The sequence below is a fragment of the Monodelphis domestica genome, chromosome 4 (assembly GCF_027887165.1).
Source record: "Monodelphis domestica isolate mMonDom1 chromosome 4, mMonDom1.pri, whole genome shotgun sequence".
Classification (NCBI taxonomy): Eukaryota; Metazoa; Chordata; class Mammalia; order Didelphimorphia; family Didelphidae; genus Monodelphis; species Monodelphis domestica.
In genome coordinates this window covers 374,867,567-374,892,824 of record NC_077230.1, presented here as the reverse complement: position 1 = coordinate 374,892,824, position 25,258 = coordinate 374,867,567, and the positions used below count along the sequence as shown (strand labels likewise).

At 44.0% G+C, this 25,258-nt stretch overlaps 1 protein-coding gene across 1 annotated transcript in view; it reads right to left on the bottom strand.

Moving 5' to 3' along the window:
- The window catches only part of MATN1 (matrilin 1), a 32,289-nt gene extending 12,418 nt beyond the window's left edge, over positions 1-19,871 (bottom strand). Inside the window, exons 1-3 of the mRNA XM_001381718.4 lie at positions 19,759-19,871; positions 13,326-13,672; positions 1,320-1,542 (exon numbers count right to left, since the gene is read on the bottom strand). Coding sequence (XP_001381755.3) covers positions 1,320-1,542; positions 13,326-13,672; positions 19,759-19,852 — 664 coding nt within the window. The 5' untranslated portion in view covers positions 19,853-19,871. The remainder of the gene's footprint in view (positions 1-1,319; positions 1,543-13,325; positions 13,673-19,758) is intronic.
- Between the last annotated feature and the right edge of the window lie 5,387 nt (positions 19,872-25,258).

The window sequence follows — 25,258 nt, the reverse complement described above, 5'->3', positions numbered from 1 at the left end:
TCTCTCTCTCTCTCTCTCTCTGCAATTATTGCACTTGTCTGCTATTTGCTTCTCCAGCTCACTTGGTAGATGAATAAATTGAGACAAAGTGAAGTGATTTGCCCAGGATCACATAGCGAGTGCCAGATTTGAACTCAGAAAGATGAGTTTTCCTGGATCCATGCCTGTTGCTCTCTATACAGTGCAGAGCCACCTAGCTGCTCCTGCTGGGTATTAGGGTTCTCTGTGTCTGCATCTTATCCTGGACTACAGGATTGTGAATTCTATGAGGGCAGGGATTTGATCTTATCTAAACTCTGCATTTCTCCCAGATCTAAGCAAATTTCTGAACACAGCATACCTTTAGTGAATTTTCCTGGAAGGGGATAGAATTCTCAGGAGCTTCTGGCCCCATTGGAGCTTCAGAGAAAGCCCAAGGGGGCAGGAAAAGATGTAGGCTTGGTTTTCTACAGATATTTCTCTGTTCTTACACTTTTGGGGGGTTTTATTCTCTTAAAAATTACTTTAGTATCTGTAGGGTTGGGAAAGGCAGAAACTGTCATCCCTACTTCACAAAGGAAGAAACTGAGTCTCATGGATTGTAAATAATTTGCTTAAATTCCTGTGGCAAGGATCATGCTGGAATCCAGTTCACCTGAGGAATTTGTCAGTTTAGAGATGAAGAATATATTCATGGATACCTCCTAGGGATCTAACATCTCCCTGCCCCTGTCCCACTCCCTCCTAAAAAAGAAGAGATGATGCTAGAGCACTTCAGTTTTAGGGGTGAGGGCCTGTACAGAAATCTTCCTAGAGCACTCTCTGCTCCTCCCCTATGTTCTCTGCTCCTGCCTCTACTCCTCCCCTCTGTTACCTTCCCCTTGCACCATTTCTTCTTTCTTCCTTGTTCTTTCCTCTGCTCCTCCCCATTCTGTCCCTTAGCATTGTCTCTCCTTTTTCCATAATTCCCAACTATTTCTCTCATTTGTTTCCTGCTCCTCCATACCCCCTTCCTCTTTCACTCCTCATGGCTGTTCCTTCCCCTCCCCACCATTCTCCTTCTTTGTACACTGCTTCTCCCTTCATCCCTTCCTTTCTTCTCTATCTCTTCTTCCTTAATTCTCACCCCTGTCCCCTGCTCCTCTAAGGTTCCTTTCATCTACTTCCTCTTGCCTTCACATCCTCCTCTGCCTTTTACTTCCCATTTGATTCCTCCTTTCCATGCCCGGCTCCTCCCTTCCATTCCCTGATCTTCCCCCATTCCTCTTCCTGCACCCTGCTCCTCCATCCCTTCTTCTCCTCTCTGATCTACTCTCTTTGCCCAGATGTCTTCTCCTCACCACAGAAGGCCTCCTGGAACTTCTTGGATAACTTCTCAATGACACTGTAACTCTCCACGTAGTCCACATGGTCGTCCAGTGGCTCACTGGCAATCTGTCTCAAGGTGTGCTTGTCCACTCGACCCACCCCAATGGCAAAGAGCTCAATGCCACTCTGCTTAGCTCTGGCAGAGACATCCTTCACGCCATCCTGAGGCCGACCATCTGTCACCACAATGGCCACCTTTGGGAAGAGAGGAAATAAGAGGAAAAAAGAGCCCATGAGATGTGACATTAGGAGCTTCTACCAAACTGTCTTACCTATATTCACTGGTAAACCAGAGTCCCAGTCCTAGGGAGCAAAGAGGAAGAAGATATGGTGAACCTGATTCCAGACAGAAAAGGGACCTGGGGGATGAGTAGGTGGTTCAGTGAATTGAGAGCCAGGCCTAGAAATAGGAAGTTGCTGCTTCAAATATGACTGCAGTCACTTTCTAGCTGTGTGACCCTGGGCAAGTCACTTAACCCCCATTGCTTTGCACTTACTGCTCTTCTGCCTTAGAACCCATACACAGTATTGATTCTAAAATGGAGGAAGGTAAGAATTTTTAAAAAGGAAAAGAAAAAGGACCAGTTTGAATGACAATAGCAATAATCCATTATTATATTCTAGTTTTACCAGCTGGAGCCTAAAATTTGAGGGTGACCATACTACCACTACCACTAATCTATATGGAATCTGTACCTGCATTCCTCCTTCTTCTCCCTGACTGACCCAAGATGAAGGTTGCTATTTTTCAAATAATAACTAGGAGAAAGATGGATAACTCAAATGCAATCTCTTTAATGAAATTTTTTTGTTTCTACAATTTATTCTTTGACCCATTCAATCTTTAGGATTAGATTATTTGGTTTCTTATTAATTTTTTAACCCTTACCTTCCATCTTAGAATTAATACTGAGTGTTGGTTCCAAGACAAGGGCTAGGCAATGGGGGTCAAGTGACTTGCCCAGGGTCATACAGCTAGGAAGTGTCCGCAGACAGAATTGAAGCAGGAACCACATATCTCTAGGTCTGACTCTCAATATACTGAATCATCCAGCTGCCTCCAGTTTCCTTTTTTGTTTTTGAACACTGAGAATAAATACTGTGTATTGGTTCCAAGGCAAAAGAGCAGCGAGGGCTAGGCAATGGGGATTAAGTGACTTGCCCAAGGTCATAAAGTTAGGAAGTATCTCAAGGCCAGATTTGAACACAGGACCTCCCTACACTCTGGGCCTGACTCTCAATCCACTGAGCCACCCAGCTACCCACCCCCAGTTTCCTTTTAACTTTTAAGCTATTCCATCAAAGTAACTGATGGAGTCTGAATGCAGATTGAAGCATACTATTCTTCACCTTATTTCCTCCACAGATTTTTCTCCAGTGTAAGTGATATGTATCTTCTTTCACAATATATGAACATGAAAATATGTATAACATGATAACACGTGTACAACATATATCATATTACGTGCCATTTTGGATACAGGTGAAAGGGAAAGCAAGAGCACAGATCACAAAATGTCAGAAAATGATTATCAAGGGGGCATCTGGGTATCTTGGTGGATTAAGAGCCAGGCCCAAAGACGGGAGGTCCTGGGTTCAAATCTGACCTCAGACACTTCCAAGCTGTGTGACCCTGGGCAAGTCACTTGACCCCCATTGCCTAGCCCTTACCACTCTTCTGCCTTAAAACCCATACATAGTATTGATTCTAAGACAGATGGTGAGGGTTAAAAAAAAAAGAAAATGATTATCCAAAGTTGCATCAGCATGAAAAATTTTAATTTCAATTTAATTTTAAAAATTCAAGGGCAGAAATGATAAGCTATAAATCTTGAGGATCAGAGCCTAAAATATCTCTGACCTGGCCCTAGGGGTCCACATGAGCTTCTAGCACAGGTCTCATGCCTCTAGTCCCAAGCTATTTCAAGCAATGATCTCAAACTTTTCTCTCCCCATCCACATCTAACCAAGTCCCATTCAACCCAATTCTCTTTCCTCTGTAAACTGAGCGAAGAAAAGATATATTTGCTTTTGTTGGCCTGTAGCTGATATTTACCATTTCCTTTAATGATGGAAAGCCATTTTTCTGAGAAGGGGCCTGCCAGCGTCGCCAGATCCCTAAAGGAGTCCATGATACACTGTAGATTATGAATTGCTCTTCTAGAGGGTCTGCAAAGGACTCTCTGAAGTCTGGCTAGTGGGGTTGCTTTTGTTTTTGTTTTAGGCTGGGGGCAATTATAGTACCACAACCAGAATGGAGAGGAGTTAGCCAGGGCCTCCGAAAGCCTGCTGCCTATCCCCCTGGGTCCCGGGTGTGAACGCAGAGTTCCCAGGACTGGACGGACCCGCCAGTATCATGTCACAGCCATGACCTCCAAAAGGAGGCCACTATGTAGAGACCCTGGGTTTGGCCCCGGTGGCTGCTCCGGGGCTGTCACCGAAAAGACGGAGCACTTGAGAGGAGGGCTATGTGGACGCAAGTGGAGGTGCAGAAGCCCACTTGAGACTCATCCTCCCTTGAGGGGGAACGGCATGTCTGGCATGGAAGGTAGATAAATGGATCCAAATACAATCAATCTGTGCCTGCTGCTGGGGAATTCATTCTAACAGATCTGACTGACGTTTCAGAAATACAAAGGAGGACTAAACTAGAGATTTCACTGCTATAGTGAACTTCCAGTTGAGAAAACTCCCTCCCCCACTACAGATTAGTCCCTTCTCAGAAACTTCTATAGTCTTTTTTTTTTTGCCTCATCTCCATTTTTTTTAAATTCTGTATAGTCTTTCTTAAAAACCTTTACCCTCCATCTTTGACTCAATACTGTGTATTGGCTCCAAGGTAGAAGAGCAGTTAAGGGCTAGGCAATGGGGGGTCAAGTGACTTGCCCAGGGTCACAAAGTTAGGAAGTGTCTGAGGCCAGATTTGAACCCAGAACCTCCCATCTCTAGGTTTGGCTCTCAACTCACTGAGCCACCCAGCTGCCCCCATACTCTTTTTTTTTTTAAACCCTTACTTTCCATCTTAGAATCAATACTGTGTATTGGTTCCAAGGTATAAGAGCAGTTAAGGGCTAAGCAATGGGGGTTAAGTGACTTGCCCAGGGTCACACATCCAGGAAGTGGCTGAAACTTATTTGATCTTAGAAAATTGCCTGGGCCACGGAGAGGTTGAGTAACTTGCCCCATGTCACAGAGCCAGGAGGTGTCAGAAGCAGATCTTGCTCTCCATTCTTCCATCCTACACAGCCTGAAATCTGTACAGAGGCCCATGGGTATGATTGCTCTGCTAGTTGTCCAAATTTGGGGTTTCAGGAGAGTGCCTCTGCTCACTGACTGCAGTACAACAGAACCCAGGTCATAATTCTATGGGACCTATAGTGAAGAATAATAACCAGTAAGGTTTGGGATTGGTGGATATTTCAGGCAGTCAAAAGATGCTCGTTTTTCTTATGGTTAGTGTGGAAAATGATGGAGTGCTGCAGCCACTGAGGACAATGACTCCATGTCCAAATGGGGCTCTGACTCTGAGTCACTCCTTTGTCCAGGGTGCACAGTTCTCCTGTACCACATGAGTGGTAGAAGTAAAAAATACAGGGTTTAGTGCAAAACAGAGATGGATTATGGGGCAGGACTTTCTCTGCCTCCGTTACATTGTAGACATCCCAGGAATTCTGGTCACAGAGAAAGAAATGTGGGACAAGAACTGGATGAGAAGAGGAGTGATTCTTCTGAATGCCAGCTTCCCAGAATTCATAGGATTTAAGCCAGAAGGGACCTTGGAGCTTGAGTCCAATCTCTTCATTGTATATATGAGGAGACTGAGGAGTCAATAAGGTTTGAATCTGAATCTTGCTTCAAATAGCCATGTGACCCTGAGTAATTCATTTAATTCCCCTATGCCTCAGTTTCTTCATCTGAAAATTGGAAAATAAGAGCTCCAATTTTATACGGTTGATATAAGGATCAAATGAGAAGACGTTTGTAAAGTGCATAAATGCTAGATATTGTGGTTATTCTTTTTTCATCATAGATGAACACAGTCCAGTCCACCAAAAGCTGGGTCAATAGGAGCATTCTATAATGATCTGGCATCATCTTTCACAGCCTCTTATCCTTCCTGCAACAAGTTCATCTAAGAATACTAAGTAGGTCTCCAAGCTGGTAGTTGGGGAGTCTTGAATAGATCCTTCAGTTCTTGGAGAAGCCCCTCCACATTTTCCAATCAAAGGTTACTTTAATAAAGATGAAGAAAGTAATCCTCCTGGCAGTCTGTCCCATGATAAAGAGCGTGATGAAAGCTACCATGATATAAGGGGGACCACTAAGTGCAGAAATCTATAAATATCTTATGCTGAGCCAGGAACTCTTGGAGGGTCTCTACTAATGCGACAAATACAGTCTAGGGGACTCTAGGTGGTATCTGAGGTCAGGCCTACTGAGTCCAAGCCTTGTCTATGTCAAGAGTTCCCTTCCTTCTAAGCTGCAATTATTGTCAAGGTAGTTGTTGGTCCTCCAAGGTATGTGGTAACTATTACCCTAACACCATAGTCTACGGAGTCCACTGTTGGGGATGTGACAATATTACAAGCAGCTCTGCCATCCTGAACCCAGGGCTCCCAGGGCCTACCACATCTGACTGATAAAATGTGAATGTTTGGGTACCTACCGAGGCAAGGAAAGGGCATCACCCCTCTGGAGGTAGAGGGAACAGAATCTAGATTGGTTAAACCAAGGAGTCGGTCTGATTTTGTATAGTGAAGAAGAGAAATAGGCGATAGTCATCCAATTAATCGATAAACAAGCATTTATCAAGTATCTACTGTGCCAAGAAGGCCTGAGGAAACAACGAAAGCAAAAGCCAGTTCCTGGCCTCAATGGCCTTACATTCTATCAAAGAAGAGAACATGTAAATAATGAAGTACAGACATAATGAGTAGGTGGAGGGTTGGAGGGTGACCAGGTGTTCTAGAATTTGGGGAAGGGGTGCCTTCTCCAGAATATGCCATTTAAGCTGTGTCTTGAAAGAAGTCAAGGATTCTAAAAAGTAGAGATGAGGAAGGAGAACATTCTAGACCTGAGGGGAAACCAGTGCAAAATCTGGCACAAGAGATGAAGTATCATGTGTAAGGAATAGCCAGAAGACCAATATGGCAGAATTGTGAAGCGTGGAGAGGAGTAAAGATTAAGAAGCCTGGAAAGAGAGGTTGTGAACAGCTTTAAATGTTCAATTAAAGACTATGCTATGTCCTGACAGACCACAGCTGGAAGGATGCCTTCCAGTGTGGGCACCACAGTCTAGGAAGGAAACTGATTAATTGGAATGCCAAAGGTGGGGCAGCTGTAATGGCAAAAGCCTTTAAGATGACATCATATAAAAATTTATGGGAGGAACTTAGAATGTTTAGCCTGAAATAGAGAAGGCTTGAGGCAGACAGGATAGCCATTTTCAAAATTCTGAAGGGTTATGATGTTGAGGAAAGAACAGACTAGTGCTTTTTTACCTCAGAGCAGAATGAACAGCAAACCATCTATCCATACATACATACATACATACATACATACATACATACATACATACATCTATCCATTCATTCATTCATTCATAGGATTAAAGATAGGTTGGTAAGGGATCTAAAAGATCATCTAGTCTAATCCCCTCATTTAATAGATGAGGAAATTGAGGTCCATGAAGGCTAACTGACTTGCCAGAGGTCACACAGGGATTAAGAGTTATAAAGAGGGGGCAGCTAAGTGACACAATAGATAGAGCACCAGGCCTGGAGATTGGAGGTGCTGGGTTCAAATTTGGACACAAATACTTCCTAGCTGCATGACCTTGGGCAAGTCACTTAACTCCCATTGCCTAGCCCTTACCACTCTTCTGCCTTGAAATGAATACATAGTCTTAATTCTAAGACAGTAGGTAAGGAGTTTTTTGTTTGTTTTTGTTTTTTTAATATTTTGGATGATGGGGATGAAGAGAAGGAGCTAGGTGACTCAGTGGTTAGAGAGCCAGGCCTAGAGACAGAAGGTTCTGGGTTCAAAAGCTACTCTCAGATACTTCCTAGCTGTGTGATCCTAGGCAAGTCGTTTAATCCCAATGGCCTAGTCCTTATAGCACTTCTCCTTTGGAACTGGTACTTAGTATCAATTCTAAGACAGAAGATAAGAGGTTTTTTTAAAAGAGTTGCCTTGTTCTTTCCAAAATACTATTTTCTATTCATTTGTTCAGCAGAAATATATTGAATACCTATTGCTTTAGACACTAAGGAAGATACAAAGATTGAATAGCACACAGGTTGCTCCTTTATGGACCTCACTGTCTTCTGGAGGAATAAGACAAAAGACAGATCACTATGATACACAGTATTACCTGATGAGCACATTAGAGAAGTGCCAAACATGCTTTGTGAGGGCTGAGGGGAGACGTTCCTGACAGAAGTGGCATCTGAGAGGGGCTCTGAAGGGCAGGCAGGAATTCCACCAGTAAAAGTGAGGAGAAGGAGGTGTTCTAGACAAGCCTAGGAAGCGGCAGGAGCAAAGGGATGGAGACTAGAGCGGGTCTAGGAGCAGACATTGTGGAGGACAGACACCTGGAACAAGGCTGGAAAGGGAGGCAGATGGCAAATGATAAAAGATGATAAAAGATAAAAGACTAGGAGGTAGGAGAGTCAGAGCTTCATTCCCAAGCAAGTTGGTTGTCCACCGACTGGTGACCAGCTATCACCCACAGGGCGAATAAGCCTGGCTGAAGGGGCAAGGCATCCTCAGGAGGGGAAGTATCAGTGAGATAAATGCCTTCCACCACCTTGAACAACACCTCCCCTCAGTCCACCGGACAACCCAGGAGCCTGAGCCTGAGAAACCTAGGAATTCTAGGGTCCCCCCCAAACCTCTGGCTCTCCAGCTGAGCCCCTGCAGCCATCATCCCAGGAAGCTATCCAACCCCTAAGGAAATCTGACCTGGCACTGGCCCTCCTAGGCTACACTCCCCCTCCTTCTCCTCCTCCTCCTCCTCAGCAGCCACTGCTACTAAAAAGCCAGAAGTGAAAGTTCTCACCACAAAAGTCCTCTGTGTATTCAGGTGGCTTGACATCACAGGCAGCTAGATTCTTATCAGCGCAAATAGCATGTTAAATATGCGTTATCAACTGCTTTGCCAGGGGGAGCTGTAACCTAAGGACCACCAGAGCCTTTGCATCTATCTGACTTGCAGCTGAAATCTCCAGCGAATGTCATCTCTTTCTATTGGAATGTGGGCGCCCTCAGAGAAGGGGCTTGGCTTACTCTTCTGCTTAGATCCTCAGCACCTAGTGCTTACACTGCTTAGTGCATAGTTAATACTTAATAAAGTCTTTTTCATTCCTCCATTTACTCAGTAAGCTATGGGGAGTCACCAAAGATGTCTGAGCAAAAGAAAGGTATGGCCTGATCTATGGAAGAGAAGTATTAAGGATACAGTGACACCTTCAAGACCTTTCCAAAGGCTACTGCAACAACCAGGCAGGTGATCATGTAGGCTTATACAAGAGTGGCAGCAGTGAAAAGAGAAAGAAGGAGGACAGATGCAAAAATTATCCCAGAAGCCATTTCAAGAGTACTTAGGGGTAGCTCAGTGCATAGTGCCAGTCCTGGAAATGGGAGGTTCTAGGTTCAAATCTAGTCTAGCTATGTGACCCTGGACAAGTCACTTAACCCCATTTGCCTCACTCTTTTTTTTTAAAAAAGACTGGAAGTAAGAGTTATTAAAAAAAAAAAAGTTATTTTAGTCAAAGCTTTAACCTAATTCTGGGGGCAATTAGGTGACTCAGTGCATAGAAAGTCAGGTCTGAAATGGGAGGTTCTAGGTTCAAATCTAGTCTAGCTATGTGACCCTGGACAAGTCACTTAACCCCATTTGCCTCACTCTTTTTTTTTTTAAAGACTGGAAGTAAGAGTTATTAAAAAAAAAAAAAAGTTGTTTTAGTCAAAGCTTTAACCTAATTCTGGGGGCAGTTAGGTGACTCAGTGCATAGAGAGCCAGGCCTGAAATGGGAGGTCTTGGGTTCAAATCTTGCCTCAGATACTACCTAGCTATATGACTGGACAAGTCACTTCACTCCCATTGCCTAGCCCCAATTTGGGGAACATATGGCATGCATGCTGTATGGGGCTGTTCCTCTTCCCCCCCTCCACTGTTCCTGAGGACATTCTCCACTTCACTCACCACTCTTCCTAGCAGCCCAAAGGAAGCACTTCCTCCCTCCCCATCTGGGATAAGGGGGAGGGGGCAGGGCTCACATGAAACATAAGGGTTGCCTTTTGGGCACTCAGTCACTAAAAGATTCACCATTACTGAACTAGCAAATACCACTCTTCTGCTTTGGAACCAACACTTAAGATTCTAAGACAGAAGGTAAGGCTTTAAAAAAAAAAGAGTACTTGGTAACTGACTAGATACAAGATATGAAGAAGAAGAAAAGTCACATATAGCCTCAAGGTTGGAGACAGAGAAGACTGGTGCCATAGGCAAAAGTAAAAGTCAGAAGATAAAGCTAATTTAAGGGGGAAATAATAAGCTTAGTTTTGCTCACACTGAGTTTGAGGTGTCAGAGAGATAGCCAGGTAGAAACTTCTTGTGGAGAGCTAGAAATATAGTTCTAGAGTTCAGAAAAATAGAGAGAGAGAGAGAGAGAGACAGAGACAGAGAGAGAGAGAGAGAGAGAGAGAGAGAGAGAGAGACAGAGAGAGAGAGAGAGAGACAGAGAGAGAGAGAGAGAGAGAAGATTAAAGAGGCATATATGTTTCTCTGTTGGGGGAAAATAGGGGGAGAAGAAGTCTTAGTCTAAAGTCTTTTCATTTATCTATACAGTCTCCCCTAGTTAAAATATCCAAGTTAAATCAGGGTGGAGTGGTCTCCATCTTGCCAACTCAACATTCATTATCTCACATGAGTTTCACAATAAATCTTCGAGGTAGTGACTACAGGCATTTAAAATCCATTTTGCAGATGAGAAAACTGAGACTTTTCTAGGTTAAGTGCCTTGCCCAGGAGGACCAGTGGAGGGATTTAAACCCAGGTCTTCTTGACTCTAAGTCTAGCAGTCGTGAACCCTAAATTCTAACTGATTGCATTTTTCCCCTGCTCCATGACTTTCCGTGGGTCCCAAGTCAGAAGTTGGTGGTAGCTCCCAACAGGGATCTCTAGAAGTTGCTATAACTCATTCTCCAGCTCCAAAGACAGGGATTTGGTGGAGAGGTAAAACATATGTCTTTTCTCCCCATCTTTGCCCCCCTCTCCCCCCCCCTAAAAAAAGGATCTAAAACTCTCTCAGCAAACCTGCCTCTGCTCTTGGGCATGGTCATCACTGGGGGGAATATCTCCAAGACTTGCCTCAGCCTATTGGGAAATGGTTCTCCCACCACCACAGAGATTCTCACGTGGGTATGCTGACAGGAAATGGATTCAAGCAACGATTTGCCAGAGGGACTGAGAGGTGCTTTCTGGTCCCTTGTTCTCCAAGGGGAGAACTTGATTGAAAGCAGGACGCTGAATCCTCTGACCAGCTGCCTCTAGTCTTCTCTCCAGGTAGCCTTATTACCTTCGGCCACAAGATGGCCCCCAAGGCCCAGGAACAGGGATGGTAGGCTTCTATTTGGAGTAACTGCCTTCTAGGTGTGGGGAAGAAAGCAACGGAGCAGAGAAAAGCATGTGCTTACGATCCAGAGATCCACCATCTGCACGCCAGGAGCCAACAAGCTTCCTACTTGAAAAAGAAGGTGGAGCATAACACGTCTGAAGTGAGCCAGAGCTTAGAACAAAGAATGTTCCGAACTGGAAAGGACTTCAAACAGAATGTCAGAGCTGGGAGGTGGCCTTAGAACAAACCGGGAATGTTAGCACACGGGATGTTAGAGTTGGAAGGGGCCTTGGAACACATAACATCAGAGCTGGGAGAGCCCTTAAAAATCCATCCAGTCCATCTTATAATTATAATCTCTCTCCCTTCTTCCCAATCTTTTCCATTCCCACTATGCCCACTTACTGTCCTCTCTCGCTTAAAACACTCCCCTTTGTGCCCACTTAGCAGATCTTCTCATTTCAACTCTGTCCCATGTCTAATCCATCCATCAGATTATGTCTTAGCAGGGGCGCCATTTTAAGACCCCACTAACATCACTCATCTACTCAACAGTCTTCCATGGCTTAATCTTACCTATAGAACACAGCATGGCTGCCACTCCTGAAAGGCAGACTGGGTTTCTTGGTTTCAAGAGAGATTTGGGTTTGAATCCCAACTCTGGCATTCACCTGTTGGGTGCCCATGAGCAAGTCACTTAATCTCCTGGAGCCTCTGGTCCTTTATACCTATGGTACTTACTTCACACCTGAGGTTGTGAAGGGCTTTGTCATTCTGAAACATGATGAAATTGAAAACTCTTATCTGATTATCCTTGGCATTCAAGGCTCCCTAGTCCAGCTCCAGCCTACCTCTCTAGCTTTGTCTTATTCAATTCTCCTTGACATGTTCTCTATTCTCTGTTTTACCTGCCCTATGCCTCTTTGCCTGTCCCTCATGCCTAGAATAGACTGTTCCCATCTTTGTCTATTTAAATCCTTCCCTTCCTTCAAGGTCCAACTCAAGAGTCATTTCTTCCATGAAGGCTTGTCCATCCTTGAGTCCATCAGCTAAAAGCAAGCTCTCCCTCCCCAGAGTTCTCCTAGCACTTTGCCTGAACCCTTGTTTCTTTGTACACCTACTCTAGGATCCAGTAACTGTCTTACTTGCCAATCTTTGCACTCAACACTCCACCTACCCATCTATTGATGGCATTTTTACTGTGTGGAATTCTCCCATGCCTGGAATTCTCTTCTGTCTCATGTTCACCTCCTGGCTTCCCTCACTTCCTTCAGGTCTCAGCTAAAATCCCAAAAACCCTTTTCAAGTCCTCATTAAAACTAATGTGTCTAGGGGGCAGCTGAGTGGCTCAGTGGATTGAGAGCCAGGCCCAGAGAAGGGAAGTTCTGGATTCAAATCTGGCCTCAGACACTTCCTAGCTGTGTGACCCTGAGCAAGTCACTTAACCCCCATTGCCTAGTTCTTACCACTCTTCTGCCTTAGAACCAATACCAAGTATTGGTTCTAAGACAAAAGGTAAGGGTTTAAAAAAAGCTGACTAATGCCTCCCCTCTGCTAATCATCTCCAGTTTGCCCCATATATATCTTGTTTGTACATATTTGCTTGCATGTTGTGCTCCTCCCTTTAGAATGTGAGCTCCTTGAGAATAGGCACTGTTTTTTGCCTTTCTAATCCCAGCACTTAGCACAATGCTTGGCACAAAATAGGCATTTAATACATGACTGTTGACTTGCCTCAGCTTGCCTACAAAATCCCTAACAAGTGGTCATCCAGCCTCCTTTTGGATATCTCCAATGAGTCCCTCCCACAGTGGCCCACTTCAATCCACTAAGGAGTTTTTCCTTTGTCAAGCCTCTATCTTCCTCTCCCCAGATTCCATCCAGTTTTGTCCTCCGGGTCCAAGCAAAATTGGTCTAATTCCCCTCTCCCTGTAATGACCTTCCTTGGTTAGAGCTGGGTTGTGAAAAGCTTGACATACCAAATTAAATTTATCCATCCTATAAATACTAGAAAACAATTGATGTTTACTGAATGGGAGGAAAACATAGAATCTTGACTAGAACCCCAACGTAAGAGAGTCCACATACTAAAGGTGTGTGCACATTTTATCCATGATGGGCAGCTCCATCATCCCTGTCATCTTCTTTCCCATCACCACCATCAAATCCACACTTAATATCACCTACCATCACCACGATCTCCATCACCGTCACCAGAGAGATGATTGAACCCCTGTAGAATTTTTTACAAAATAAGAGGGTTGAGGGCAAGCATTTCCTCAAACCCTACAGATGCTTAGAATCTAGTACCAAGATGCCAAAGGCCCAGTCTCCTAAGAAAACGCAAATGGCACCTACCTTGCTGATCTCTGGGAACTTGAGCCGGGATCCCTCCACCTCACTGAAGGCCTTGTTGATGGCAAACTGGATGGCCAGGCCTGTCATGGTGCCTGTGGAGAGGGGCTCAATCTTCCGCACAGCCTGCAATAGGCTGGCCTTGCTCCGGTGAGCCTTGAGGGGGAACTCGTGCTTGACTGCACTAGCATAGTTGATCACGCCTACCCGAGTTGTGTTGGGCCCCACATCTAAGGACTCGATGACTTGTGACAAGAAGACCTTGACCTTTTCAAATTCATGGGGACGCACACTACGGGAGCTGTCAATGATGAACACCAGATCTGTGGGTCTCGTCCTGCAGAGGTGCCCTGCTTATGGGAGGAAAGATGGTGAAGTTTAGGAGAAAGAGAACCAAGTGGCATTATCCAAGGCCAAGCATGGAAAAACAACTGGACATCAAGAATCAGAAGAAAAACTCACGCATCAAGGGCAGCGCAGATTACCCAGCCAGAGTATTTGGGGTCAATTATCCACCCCTTGAACTAAACAAGTTATTTGTCTGTGCTTAACAAAATATTGCTCAGAAAAGGAGAGCCTGGATGATCCCTGCAGTGTAAGAGAGTTGGGTTACTAGAACGGGATTCCTAAGGAGCTTGCTCATTGACCTCGTTCCCTAAACACCCTCAAAGGAGTGGTTTCTCCCTTCTCCCATCACTCCTCCTCCTCAAAACTTAGTTATCTAATCCATGGGAGGAGGTGGGAGAAGCAGTTAATAGTCGATTAGAAGCCCAGCAGGGTAGCCACAGATTTAAGAATCTTGGAAAATTAAGTAAGGTAGGAGGAAAAAAATCAAAGTCTGGGAGTAAGCATTCACTTACAATCCTGCTCTTCTATTCATTTACTGTGCAATTTTAATGAAGTCATTTTACCCCTCTGATACTGTTCCTTCATCTGTAAAATAAAATCTTGAATTATCTCTGGAGTTCCTCCAGGGGCCAGCATTTATATTCTCATGTCCTTTCTAGTTCTGATTTTGTTAAGAAAGTCTTTTCCAGTTCTGACACTCTGGGTTGAGATGCCCACTCCTACCCCCCTCTATGTTCTATGTTCTAAGGGCTCTCCAAGCTCTAATATTCTGTGTTCTAAGATCCCTCTCAGTTATCACATTCTGTGTTCTGAGGTTCCTCTCAGTTCTAACATTGGGATCCGATCCTAGACGTCTTCTCTTCATTCCCTCAAATGTTAATCTCTTCCCCCATCTATTAGTTTTGTATTGATTTCACTGTGAGCATGTATCCCCTCCTTAGAATGTAAACTACAGAAGGGCAGATACCTCTTTGTGTTTCCAGTGAGAAGGATGTATTTGACACATAGTAATATGCAACAAATGCTAGTTTATTGGGTGCAATTTGAGTTGGGTAACACATATTTGTCTCATCCTGGAAACTGTTGCCCAGATAGAAGTTCTCTGGGATACAGGGTTTGCCAGCACCAGGGCCCATTCACGGGTTCTTCACTGATCCAGGTGATGGAGCGTTCCTCTCCCACCAGATCCCTCAGTACCCTCTCTGTCCAAAGACTAATTCTCTTACAGATCTGGTGCCTCCAAGATGTGAATTGACCACATAGAGAGTACCAGGATCCTGGGGTGGGATGGGGGTAGAGATCACTCATAGAATCACAAAATTATAGATAGGAGGAGGCTTAGAAGCCGGTCAGTCCAACTTTCTCAATGAGGAAACTGAGGTACAGAGAATTGAGTGCCTTAGGATCACTTCTAGTCTAAGGATTTGAACGTTCCTCTTCTTGACCCCAAGTTCCAATGCTCTTGCACTACTCACTACTCACCCCACTCTCAGTAACACCTGCTCACTTTTTGACCCAATTTTCCAAAAGAAAATGTACTCATTCATGGATTCATTCAATAAACATGTATTAAGTGCCTACTGTGTGCAGAGCACCATGGTAGACACTGATACAAAGACTAATTAAGATATAACCATAAAAAATTCTAGTACACAACATTAGAGAGCTACCCCAAAACATTTAATTCATGAAGTCTAGAGGGAAATCCATTACCAAATCCCAGAGTATTGGGGGCTGTCTCCTGGAGGAAGGGGCATTTGAATTTAATTTTAAAGGTAAAGCAAGAATCCAGCAACTGAAGAGAGGCAGGGAAGGAGGACATTCAAGGGAGGCAAAGGTGAGATAAGTTAAACCAGGTGACCACAGAAAAGGTAGCATGAGATTATGAAGGACCATGAATATCTATTAGGTCAAGAACCATAGAGCTAGATGTCATCATAGAGCTGCCTAGACCAACTTTCTCATTTTACAGGTGAAGAAACTGAGGCACTTGGTCAAAGTCCCCCAGGTATTAGGAACATAAATCAAAAGCCAAGAAGTACCTGGGGAGTCATCTGTCTAACTCTTTCATTTTACAACTATGGAAACTGAGGCCCAAAGCATAAGTAACTTCCCTAAGTTCACATAGTTAGTAAACATCAGAAGTAAAATTGGGATTCAAGTCCTCTAACTTCAGAATCAGTACTTTCCATACACTCCCAACTCTGCCATGCTAAATAATGAAATCCTAGAGTTGGAAGGACCTTAACAAGCATGTAGCCTGATCCTGACTGATACAGGAAGTTTCCCCACCACCACCCGCATCCCTCCTGGAAGGTAGGCTCTAGTCCTCAGTAGTCAGACACACCAATCTCACTACAGCAGGCCAATCCATTATTGACTAGCTCTGATTGTTAGGTAGTTTTTTCTATATTGGACCCTAAATCTGCCTCTTTAAAATCCTCCCCCTGCCTTGACCAATTCTTCCATCTGTAACCAAGCAGAGCAAACCCTGTTTCACATCATAAACTGGCTCTGTGAAAGCATGATTGAATGTAAAACGTTTGTTATTGAGTTGTTCCAATCACATCCAGCTCTTTGTGACCTCATCTGGGGTTTTCTTGGCAAAGATCCTGGAGTGGTTTGCTGTTTCCTTCTCTGGCTCATTTTACAGATGAGGAAACTGAGGTAAACAAGGTTAAGAGACTTACCCAGGATCATATAGCTAGTGTCTGAGACAAAATTATTTGAGGTCCATTAGTTCCCTAGGAGCAACATGGATCTACAGGCATTAAATAATAGGATTCAAGTCAGAGGAGTTAATGCTGTTTCTGTGATCAGAGAAGCAGGGCAGTTATCTGATCTATGGGGCAGTTCAATGTTCCCAGGATTGCCTAGGAACAATAGCCTTAAAGAGGACATGTGTACCCTTGGGGAGGGAGGGGTGGCGCTCAAATGGTGGCAGGTGCAGGAGGATGCAGAGGTGGAATAGACAGAACATAGAGACTCGGTGTCTGGGAAAAGTAAGGGAGAGAGAAATGCAAAATCATGTTCTGGACATGGAAGACTAAGAGAATGGTGGTGCTTAGACTAAAAGATCTCTGAGCCCTTTCCTTTGCTCCAAATTGTCCTGAAATTGCAGAGTACTTAACTGGTAGGCACCTAACATGCTATAATGGAGAAGCTACTGACCTGGAAATGAGAAGACCTAACCAAAATAATTTTTTAAAAAATCAAGTCAAAAACATTTATTTCAGGGCAGCTAGGTGGCTCAATGGATAGAGATCCAGGCCTGGAGATGAGAGGTCCTGGGTTCAAATCTGGTCTCAGATTTATTTCCTAGCTGTGTGACCCTGGGCAAGTCACTTTACCCCCAATGTGTAGCCCTTATCTTTCTTTTGACTTGGAACTTATACTTAGTATCAATTCTAAAATAGAACATAAGGGCTTAAAAAAAATCACTAAGCCCTAAGCATGTGCCTGTATCAAGTGCTGGAAATACAAATAAAATAACAACTACAACCATAACCACCACCACCACAATCACAATAGCTAGTATTTACACAATGCTTACTATGTATCAAGCACCTTGTTAAGGGCTTTATAGTTATTGTCTCACTTGATCCAAAAAGCAGTCCTGGAAGGCAAGTGCTATTATTATCCCCATTTTATAGATGAGGAAACTGAGGCAAATAGAAGTTGTGACTTGCCTGGCATCATACAGCTAATCAGTGTCTAAGGCTGGATTTGAACTTGGATCTTCCTAACTCAAGGCTTGGAAAGGCAGTCCTTGACCTCAAAGAGCTCAATGGGAGAAGACAACTAAAAGAAAACTAAAGGACATGGGGAGGGAAAATCCCCAAGTAGAGATATGGCACTGAAGTCAGGAAAACGAAAGATGGCTGGTCTGTGCCTCAAAATGGTACTTTTAAAAGGAACTCACCACTAAGAGAAGGGGGTTGTGCTGGTGGAGGGAGAAGGCAAGACCATTTATCTCTCTGGGTCTCAGTTTGCTCAACTGGCAAATTGAGATAATGCTACTAGCACTATCTACCTTACTGGCATGTTAATGAATGAATAACAATTTATTAAGCACTTACTGTGTGCCAGGCAGTGTAACTGGGGCTAGAGATATTAATTAAAACAAAGATGAAGCAGTCCCTCCACAAAAGGTACTCACAGTGGTTATCCACACGTTTTTTTAACCCTTACTTCCCATATTATAATCAATACTAAATATTGGTTCCAAGGCAGAAGAGCTTTAGGAGTAGGTAAGGGGCATTAAGTGACTTGTGTGGGGTCACATAGCTGGGAAGGGTCTGAGGCCAAATTTGAACCCAGGACCTCCCATCTCCTGGCCTGGCTCTCAATCCAATGAGCCACCTAACTGTCCACTCCCATGCTTCTTTGAAGCCCACTAGTAAAGGAGACCCTGCACTTCTGCAGATACACTGCTGCACTTTGGAACATCTCTCATTGTGAGAAAGTTTTCTTCTTAAGACAGATCAAAATCTGCCTCATTTCAACTTCCCCATGTGACTCCTGGTTCAGAAATCAGGTGCCAATACAGAACCGTTCCAGCCTCTATTTGGCATAGCAAATACTTGAACACAGCTACTAGGACCCCCTTATTAAAACTTCTCATTAGCTGGGCTCAGTGACCACATCGTCCCAAATTCTAGTTGCCTGTGTGGTGGGATGGAGGAGCCATCCCTGTATGAAATCTAGAATTAACTCAGGGCTGGGTGAAAGAAAGAAAAGAGAGCACAGTCACTGCTGGACACTAACTTGGGCCATCGAGCAGATGCTTCCTGAACACTTCCTTCAAGAATCAAAGCATGTTATTGATGAGAAGTCAATGAAGCTCTTCCTCCCTCTGCTCATAACTGACCCAGGACAAAGGGAGGGGTTCGAATTCCCAGCAGCTGCGGCTCTGTGTCTGCTTCCAACCCTGTCCCTGGCATTGCTTTTCCCCTCTCCATTTCTCTGCTCCTATCTCTGTCCTTGAATATCTCTCTATTCCTTTCCTGTCTCTATCATTAGTCCTGTATCTGTCCCTTTTGCCTGAACTCCCTTCTTTTTCCTCCTCCCCTCCCTGCCTCTGTCTCTTTCCATGTCCCTGTTTTTGCTCTTGTCTCTGCCTTCTTCCCCCCACCTCTACCACCCCACATTGTCTCTACAATCTGTGTGACCTTCAGCAACTCATTCAATCTATTTAGGCTTGTTTCCTCACCTGCAAAATGAAGGGATTTGAATTAAATAAACTCTGAAATCCCTTCCAGCTCTAACGCTATGATCTTATGACCATTCCTGCTTTTGTCTCTGCCCCCTGCACCCTCTTTCTATCTTTGCCCCTGCCCATGCCCCTTTCTACCCTATCCCTGAGCCTATCTTAATTTCTATCCCCAATTCAAGTCATTGCCCCTGGCTCAGAGAAAGCAATCAATGAATTGGCAAGCATGTATTAATCATCTACTGTGTACCAGGCTCTGACTCCATTCCCACTCCATCTCTTATCTTCAATTTATCCAAAACTCTTCCCTAATCTCTATCCCTGTCTCCACTCCTTCTCCCTCTGCTAAGTAATACACCAACTCTACAAGCTAGGAAGAACTGAGTTCCAATATTGCCTTAGTCACTTACTATTTGACCCTGTACAAGTCACCTACGCTCTCGTAGACTCAGTTTCCTCATCAATAAACTGGAAATAATGACTGTACCTACTTCACAGGCTTCTTCGTGCAACTCAAATTAGCAAAGTGTAATGTACTTTGCAGATGTTAATAAATGTTGGTTATTAGTATTATCATTGTTATTATTTACCCCATCCTTGCTCCATCTCTGCCTCTCCATCACTGCTTCTGATCCTGTCCCTGTCCCTGTTCCTCCCAAAGCCCTGACCCCTGCTCTTGTCTCTCTGTCTCTTCCCTATCCCCTCTTTCTGAACCACATCTCTAAGAAGCCCTCCCTGCAAGCATGTGTCTTCAAGGTAGCCCACTCTGTCTCCAGCCATCAAGGGAACTCTTTTCAATGGCCCTGGTCTCCCTTGCATGCTCCGTACCTGAGCCTTCTAACCCAGTCGAGGAGCAGACACTGAGACATCCCTTACCTCTGGCCTGTGGAGGCACCCCCTGGGCCCCAGGCTTCTGGAGAAGAACCAGCAGGCTGCAGAGCAGGAAGCCAGAGGAGAAGGTCCCCATCATGTTTCCTCAAGTCTGGAGGCAGACACCAGAGTGTCCCCGGAGCAGCTGAAGCGGAGGTAATAACTTGAACCCCCCCCCCCCACTTAGAGGCCAGGATGAGGCCCCTGAGTGACATGGGGCAAGGGGGGGGCGAGGACACTGAATGGATATGTGTGTGGTGGGGGGCAGGGGCGGGGAGGAAGAAGGAGGAAACAGGTTGGCATCCAAGCTGCTCAGTCTTGCCCTGCCCTGCCTGCCCACAAGGGCCCCATTGCTTGCAAAGGCAGCCAGTGATTCGACTGGAATGCAGGGAATCTCAGTAAATCCCATCAGGGACCAGGTAAGGAGTGGGGAGAAGAGGGAGGGGAAGCAAGAAGATGGGAGGAGGGGAGGGGTGGCCTGCTGATTTGGTTGGGATTGGAGAGCAGGGAGGAAGGAGCTTAGATGTCCTCTACCCCTGTTTACAGAGGGGGCCCAGGCAAGCGGGTTAGGTAGCCTTCCTCAGGTCTCCCGCCATCAGCACCCTCTCTCCTGGACCATCCGTGGCTGCCGATTTCCTTGGCCTTGAAGATTAAACTTCAGTATTCAGGGGTTAGTCTCGGAATCTATTAGCATTTCCATAGGGCTTTAGGGATGCCCTCTTTGGATCTTCACTGCAAGCCCACAGGAGAGAGAGCTGGGGAGGAAGAAGTATTCTCTGCCCAGGGAGGGGAAATGGCTGGGGAAGCTTATTCAAAAGCAGGTTTCACCACAAAAATCCAAGGGCTAGAAGCGAGAAACTAGCAGCCCTGCTGTCTTTCACCGGAGGCAGACAGCCCGGAGGGAGTGGTATTCAGTTGCCACACAGGATAAAGGATGAGAAGGGCCCAGGGTCTAAGGAGCTGGGATGCCTTTAGAGGATACCGTAGCACAGTCTTCAGGTATTCGAAGGGCTGGCTGGTGTCAGAGAAATAGAGCTGGGGGGCGGGGGGAGGAATCATAAGAGTGTCCATCTAAAGCTGGAAGGTCACACCAGTCTTATCCCCTCTTTTACAGAAGAGGAAACTGAGGAACAGGGAGATTTTAAGAACTTGTCTAAGGTCACACAATCAAAATCACAGTGGTTAAGTGGCAGAGCCAGAATTCAAGCCCATTGCTCTTTCTGCTACAATTTGATTTAAAAAAAAAAAAAAGTCAAGTCAAAATGTATTTCTTGGAGGCATCTGGGTAGCTCAAGGGATTGAGGGCCAGGCCTAGAGATGTGAGGTCCTGGGTTCAAATCTGGCCTCAGACACTTCCTAGCTGTGTGACCCTGGGCAAATCACTTAACCCCCATTGCCTAGCCCTTACCACTCTTCTGCCTTGGAGCCAATACCCAGTATTGATTCTAAGAGAGAAGGTACGGGTTTTAATATTTTAAAGCATTTATTAAGTGCTAACTCTATGCCAGGAAGTTTGCCAGATCCTGGGAATGCAGAGTCAGAAATTAAGCTCTCAAAAAGCTTATGTTCTGAGGAGAGACAAACATACATATAAAGACATATGCAAAACGTGTGCAAAATATATATTAGAGGGGCAGTTAGATGACTCAGTGTTAGAAGCCTTGGTTCAAATTTGGCCTCAGACATATTCTAGCTGTATGACCCTGGGCAAGTCACTTAATCTCAGTTGCCTAGTCCTTACTGCTCCTCTACCTTGGAACCAATACTTAGTATTGATTCTAAAACAGAAGGTGGGGGTGGGGGGGGTGCTCTGTGTGTGTGTTTAATTTAAAATTTTTTTAATTTAATAAACATATTTTAATTAATATTAAAGGCAGCTAGGTGATATTATGGATAGAGAGTTGGGCCTAAAGTCAAGGACATTCATCTTCCTGAGTTCAAATCTAGCCTGAGACACTCACCAGCTATGTGACCCTGGGCAAGTCACTTAACCCTGTTTGCCTCCATTTCTTCATCTGCCAACTGAGCTGGAGAAAGAAATGGCAAGCCATTCCAGTATCTTTGCCAAGAAAACCCCAAACAAAGTTGCAGACAATTGGACAAAACTGAAACAACTGAGCCACAGATCTCTCAAAAAGCTTATGTTCTGTGGAAAAGACATGAACTCATTTAAAGACATATGAAAAATGTAGGCAAAATGCATATTAGGTAATTAGGAGGAGGAGGAGGCCATAGTAGTTGAAGGGAATCAGGAGATGACATTTATTTTTTTTTAAGCCCTTACCTTCTGTCTTACAATCAATACTGTGTATTGGTTCCAAAGCTGAGGAGCACTAAGGGCTAGGCAGTGGGGATTAAGTGACTTGCCCAGGGTCATACAGCTGGGAAGTGTCTGAAGCCAGAATTGACAGGAAGTGTCATGTAAAAGGAGTTAGAAAGAAAAATCAGGATTGTAAGAAGTGAAAGGGAAGAAAGAGTGCACTATAGGCATGGAAGACAGTCAGCCTATCTGCCCAAGCTCATCTGGCATCACCGGCAAGATTTTAACTCAGTCCTCTAACTCCAGAAACAACACTCATTTGATTGATGACATATAGAATGGCAGAAAGGAGGTCCAGTTTAATTGGACCATGAAGTGCACAAAGGATAAATCTATGATTTCCATGGTAGAGGCATTCTGCCCCCGGGACAGATTACAGCCCACTCATGCCTTTTCGTCCTGTGTGATTCCTTTACTAAATGCTCCGTACAGATCCTGACTGTGTATTCAAGGTCAACTTCTGGGTCTGGGTGGTGATAGTTTGGCATTTGAGCAGCCCATCTGCCATCCTTCATCCTTACTCCATACCCCGTCCACCTCCTGTCCTGGTTCAATGAGCCACTGGTGAGCTCTTTTGTGCTCCTTCCCACACAACGAGTCCTTGCTGCCAATTTATACTCACCAGTATATTGGCATATTCTCCTGGCTGTTGGGTCACCTGCAATTTTGATTTTTCTGAGATCCTGATGCTATTTGATTTATAATCCTTTAGTATCACTGAGAAAAGAAAGAGCATTAAAAAAGAAACTTCCTTTGATTATTTTAAGAATATTTTATTTTTCACCTATTACCTGTAAAAACATTTTTACATTCTTTCTTTTTCAGTTTTGAGTTCCATAATTTTTCCCTCTGACCCTCCTTTCCCCCAACCCAGATGGTAAGCACTCTGATATATACTTTTCAGGTATAATCAGGTAAAACATTTTTCCATATTAACCATTTTGCAGAAGACATCTCAAAGTTGTAAAAAAGAAAATGAAATATACCATTTCAATCTGCATTCAAACTCTATCAGTTGTTTTTTCTTTCCTCAAAGGGCAGATGGCATTTTTCATCATGAGTCTCTGAGGTTGTCTTGGATCATTGCATTGCTGAGAAGAACTAAATCATTCACAGTTGTTCATCAAGAAATATTGCTGTCATTATGTCAATGTTCTTCTGGTTCTGCTTACTTCATTTTGCATCAGTTCACGTAAATCTTTCCAGATAAAAAGAGAAACTTTTTCCAGAAAAAAAGGAAAAGAAGTAAGCAACTTTCAGACACTGTGTTGCCCTCTTTCCAAGGTAAATTCCAGCCCACTCTCCTCCTCCTCTGCAATTCCCTATATATATAGATAGCTCGGAGACAGTGGAAAGAAAACTGAGCCTGGATTCAGAAAGTTGTACAGTTTTTTTCAATCATCTCCAACTCCTCATGACTCCATTTGGGGTTTTCTTAGCAAAGATACTGGAATAGTTTGCCATTTTCTTCTCCAGCTCATTTTACCAGTGAGGAAATGGAGGCAAACAGGATTAAGTGACTTGCTCAGGGTCACACAGCCTTATAAGTGTCAGAGGCCAGATTTGAACTCAGAAAGATTAGTCTTCCTGACTTTAGGCCTAGCATTCTACCCACACTACCACCTACCTGCCCTAGATCGCTGGAATACTTGAGTTCAAATTTGGCTTCAGACACTTACTATTGTGACCTTAGACAGGTCACCTAACTTCTGTCTGCCTTGATTTCCTTGCAGATCAAATGAAAACTGTCTCTCCTTCTTCCCCTCCTACTATGTACTAATGGGCTAACACAATAGTTTACTTATCTAATTGCATGTCACAATCAGAGCAATTAGACAATTTTCATGAGCTTGGTTTTTCTGTTGTGGATTATTGCGGCTGTTCTTTTTAAAGTGGTCTCGAATTTCACTGAATGTTCTAGAATTTGGCATTATCAGCCCAAAATCATCTGCAAATTGGAGCTTCAGCAGGAAGGAAAGGAAATCTCTCATTTATTTAGGTCATCCTTCATGTCATAAGCAAATATTTTTCATAAATATACAATTTCCTGTTTTATGTCCAACCAGAGGATTGTCAAACAAGTTTATTTTTATGATTTCATCAATCAAGGAATCATTTCCCTATCATGTCTTTTTCACAACCAAAAAATAATAAATAGTGGAATCTTATGTTCCTTATGAATCCTTGGAATTATCTTGAATCATTGACTGTACTTATTTGTTCAAAAGAAGAGGAAGAGTAGATTCAATTGGTGTTGAGTCATTGGGAAATTGACAATGTATAGAAGAATAAAGCATCCACAAAATTGTATTCAAGGTGAAACTTCTCTTGACTTCAGTTTCCTCATCTGTAAAATGGTAAAATTGGACTAGATGACCCCTGGAAGAAGATAAGAGTTTAAAGAAAGGGGCAGGGAAGGGGGTACTGCCTGAATGGCAAGCCTTTGGAGAGAAGAGAATGTCATACATGGTGCCTCTGGTACTTGGAGAAGCAATCATAATTGACCAAAGCCATTACATAGAGAAGCAAGGGATTAGGGCCTTGCCCTCTGTTGTCAGTCTGTCTATGGTGTGAGTCTGGCACGGAGAGAGATTGCTTTTCTGGCAAAAGCAATTTCTCGTCCAAGTCCCAAGACTAGTATCATAAGATTTAATGTCTACTGGTGAAAGGGCAGCCAGGAGGCATAGTGTATAAAGTGCCAAGCCTGGAATCAGTAAGATTCATCTCCCTGAGCTCAAATACTTTTTAGCTGTGTGACTCTGGGCAAGTGACCTATCTCCATTTGCCTCAATTTCCCCAAATCTATAAAATGAGGAAACGACAAACTACCCAATTATCTTTGCCAAGAAAACTGTAAATGGGGTCACAAAAAGTCAGGAATGACTAAACAATAACTGAAAAAATTAGCTGGAGAAAGAGGAACCCACTAGAATATTGAGGCAGCTCCAAATTTTGTTCTCCTTCTGAAAGTAGAGAGAGGGTTCAAACCACAAAGTTTTATTGAGTTTGGAGAACTCAAAGGCCCTGGTATAAAGCGGGGATTACCAGTCAGGGAAATTGCATTGATTGTTTACAGAGAACTAAGTCTTTTATGCATGTTCTGCATTTATCTATGGGGCTCTTGTGAGTCCTTTGGTTTTCTGCTTTTCTGGGGGGTGAAACAAAGTCTCTCCAACAACTGATAGG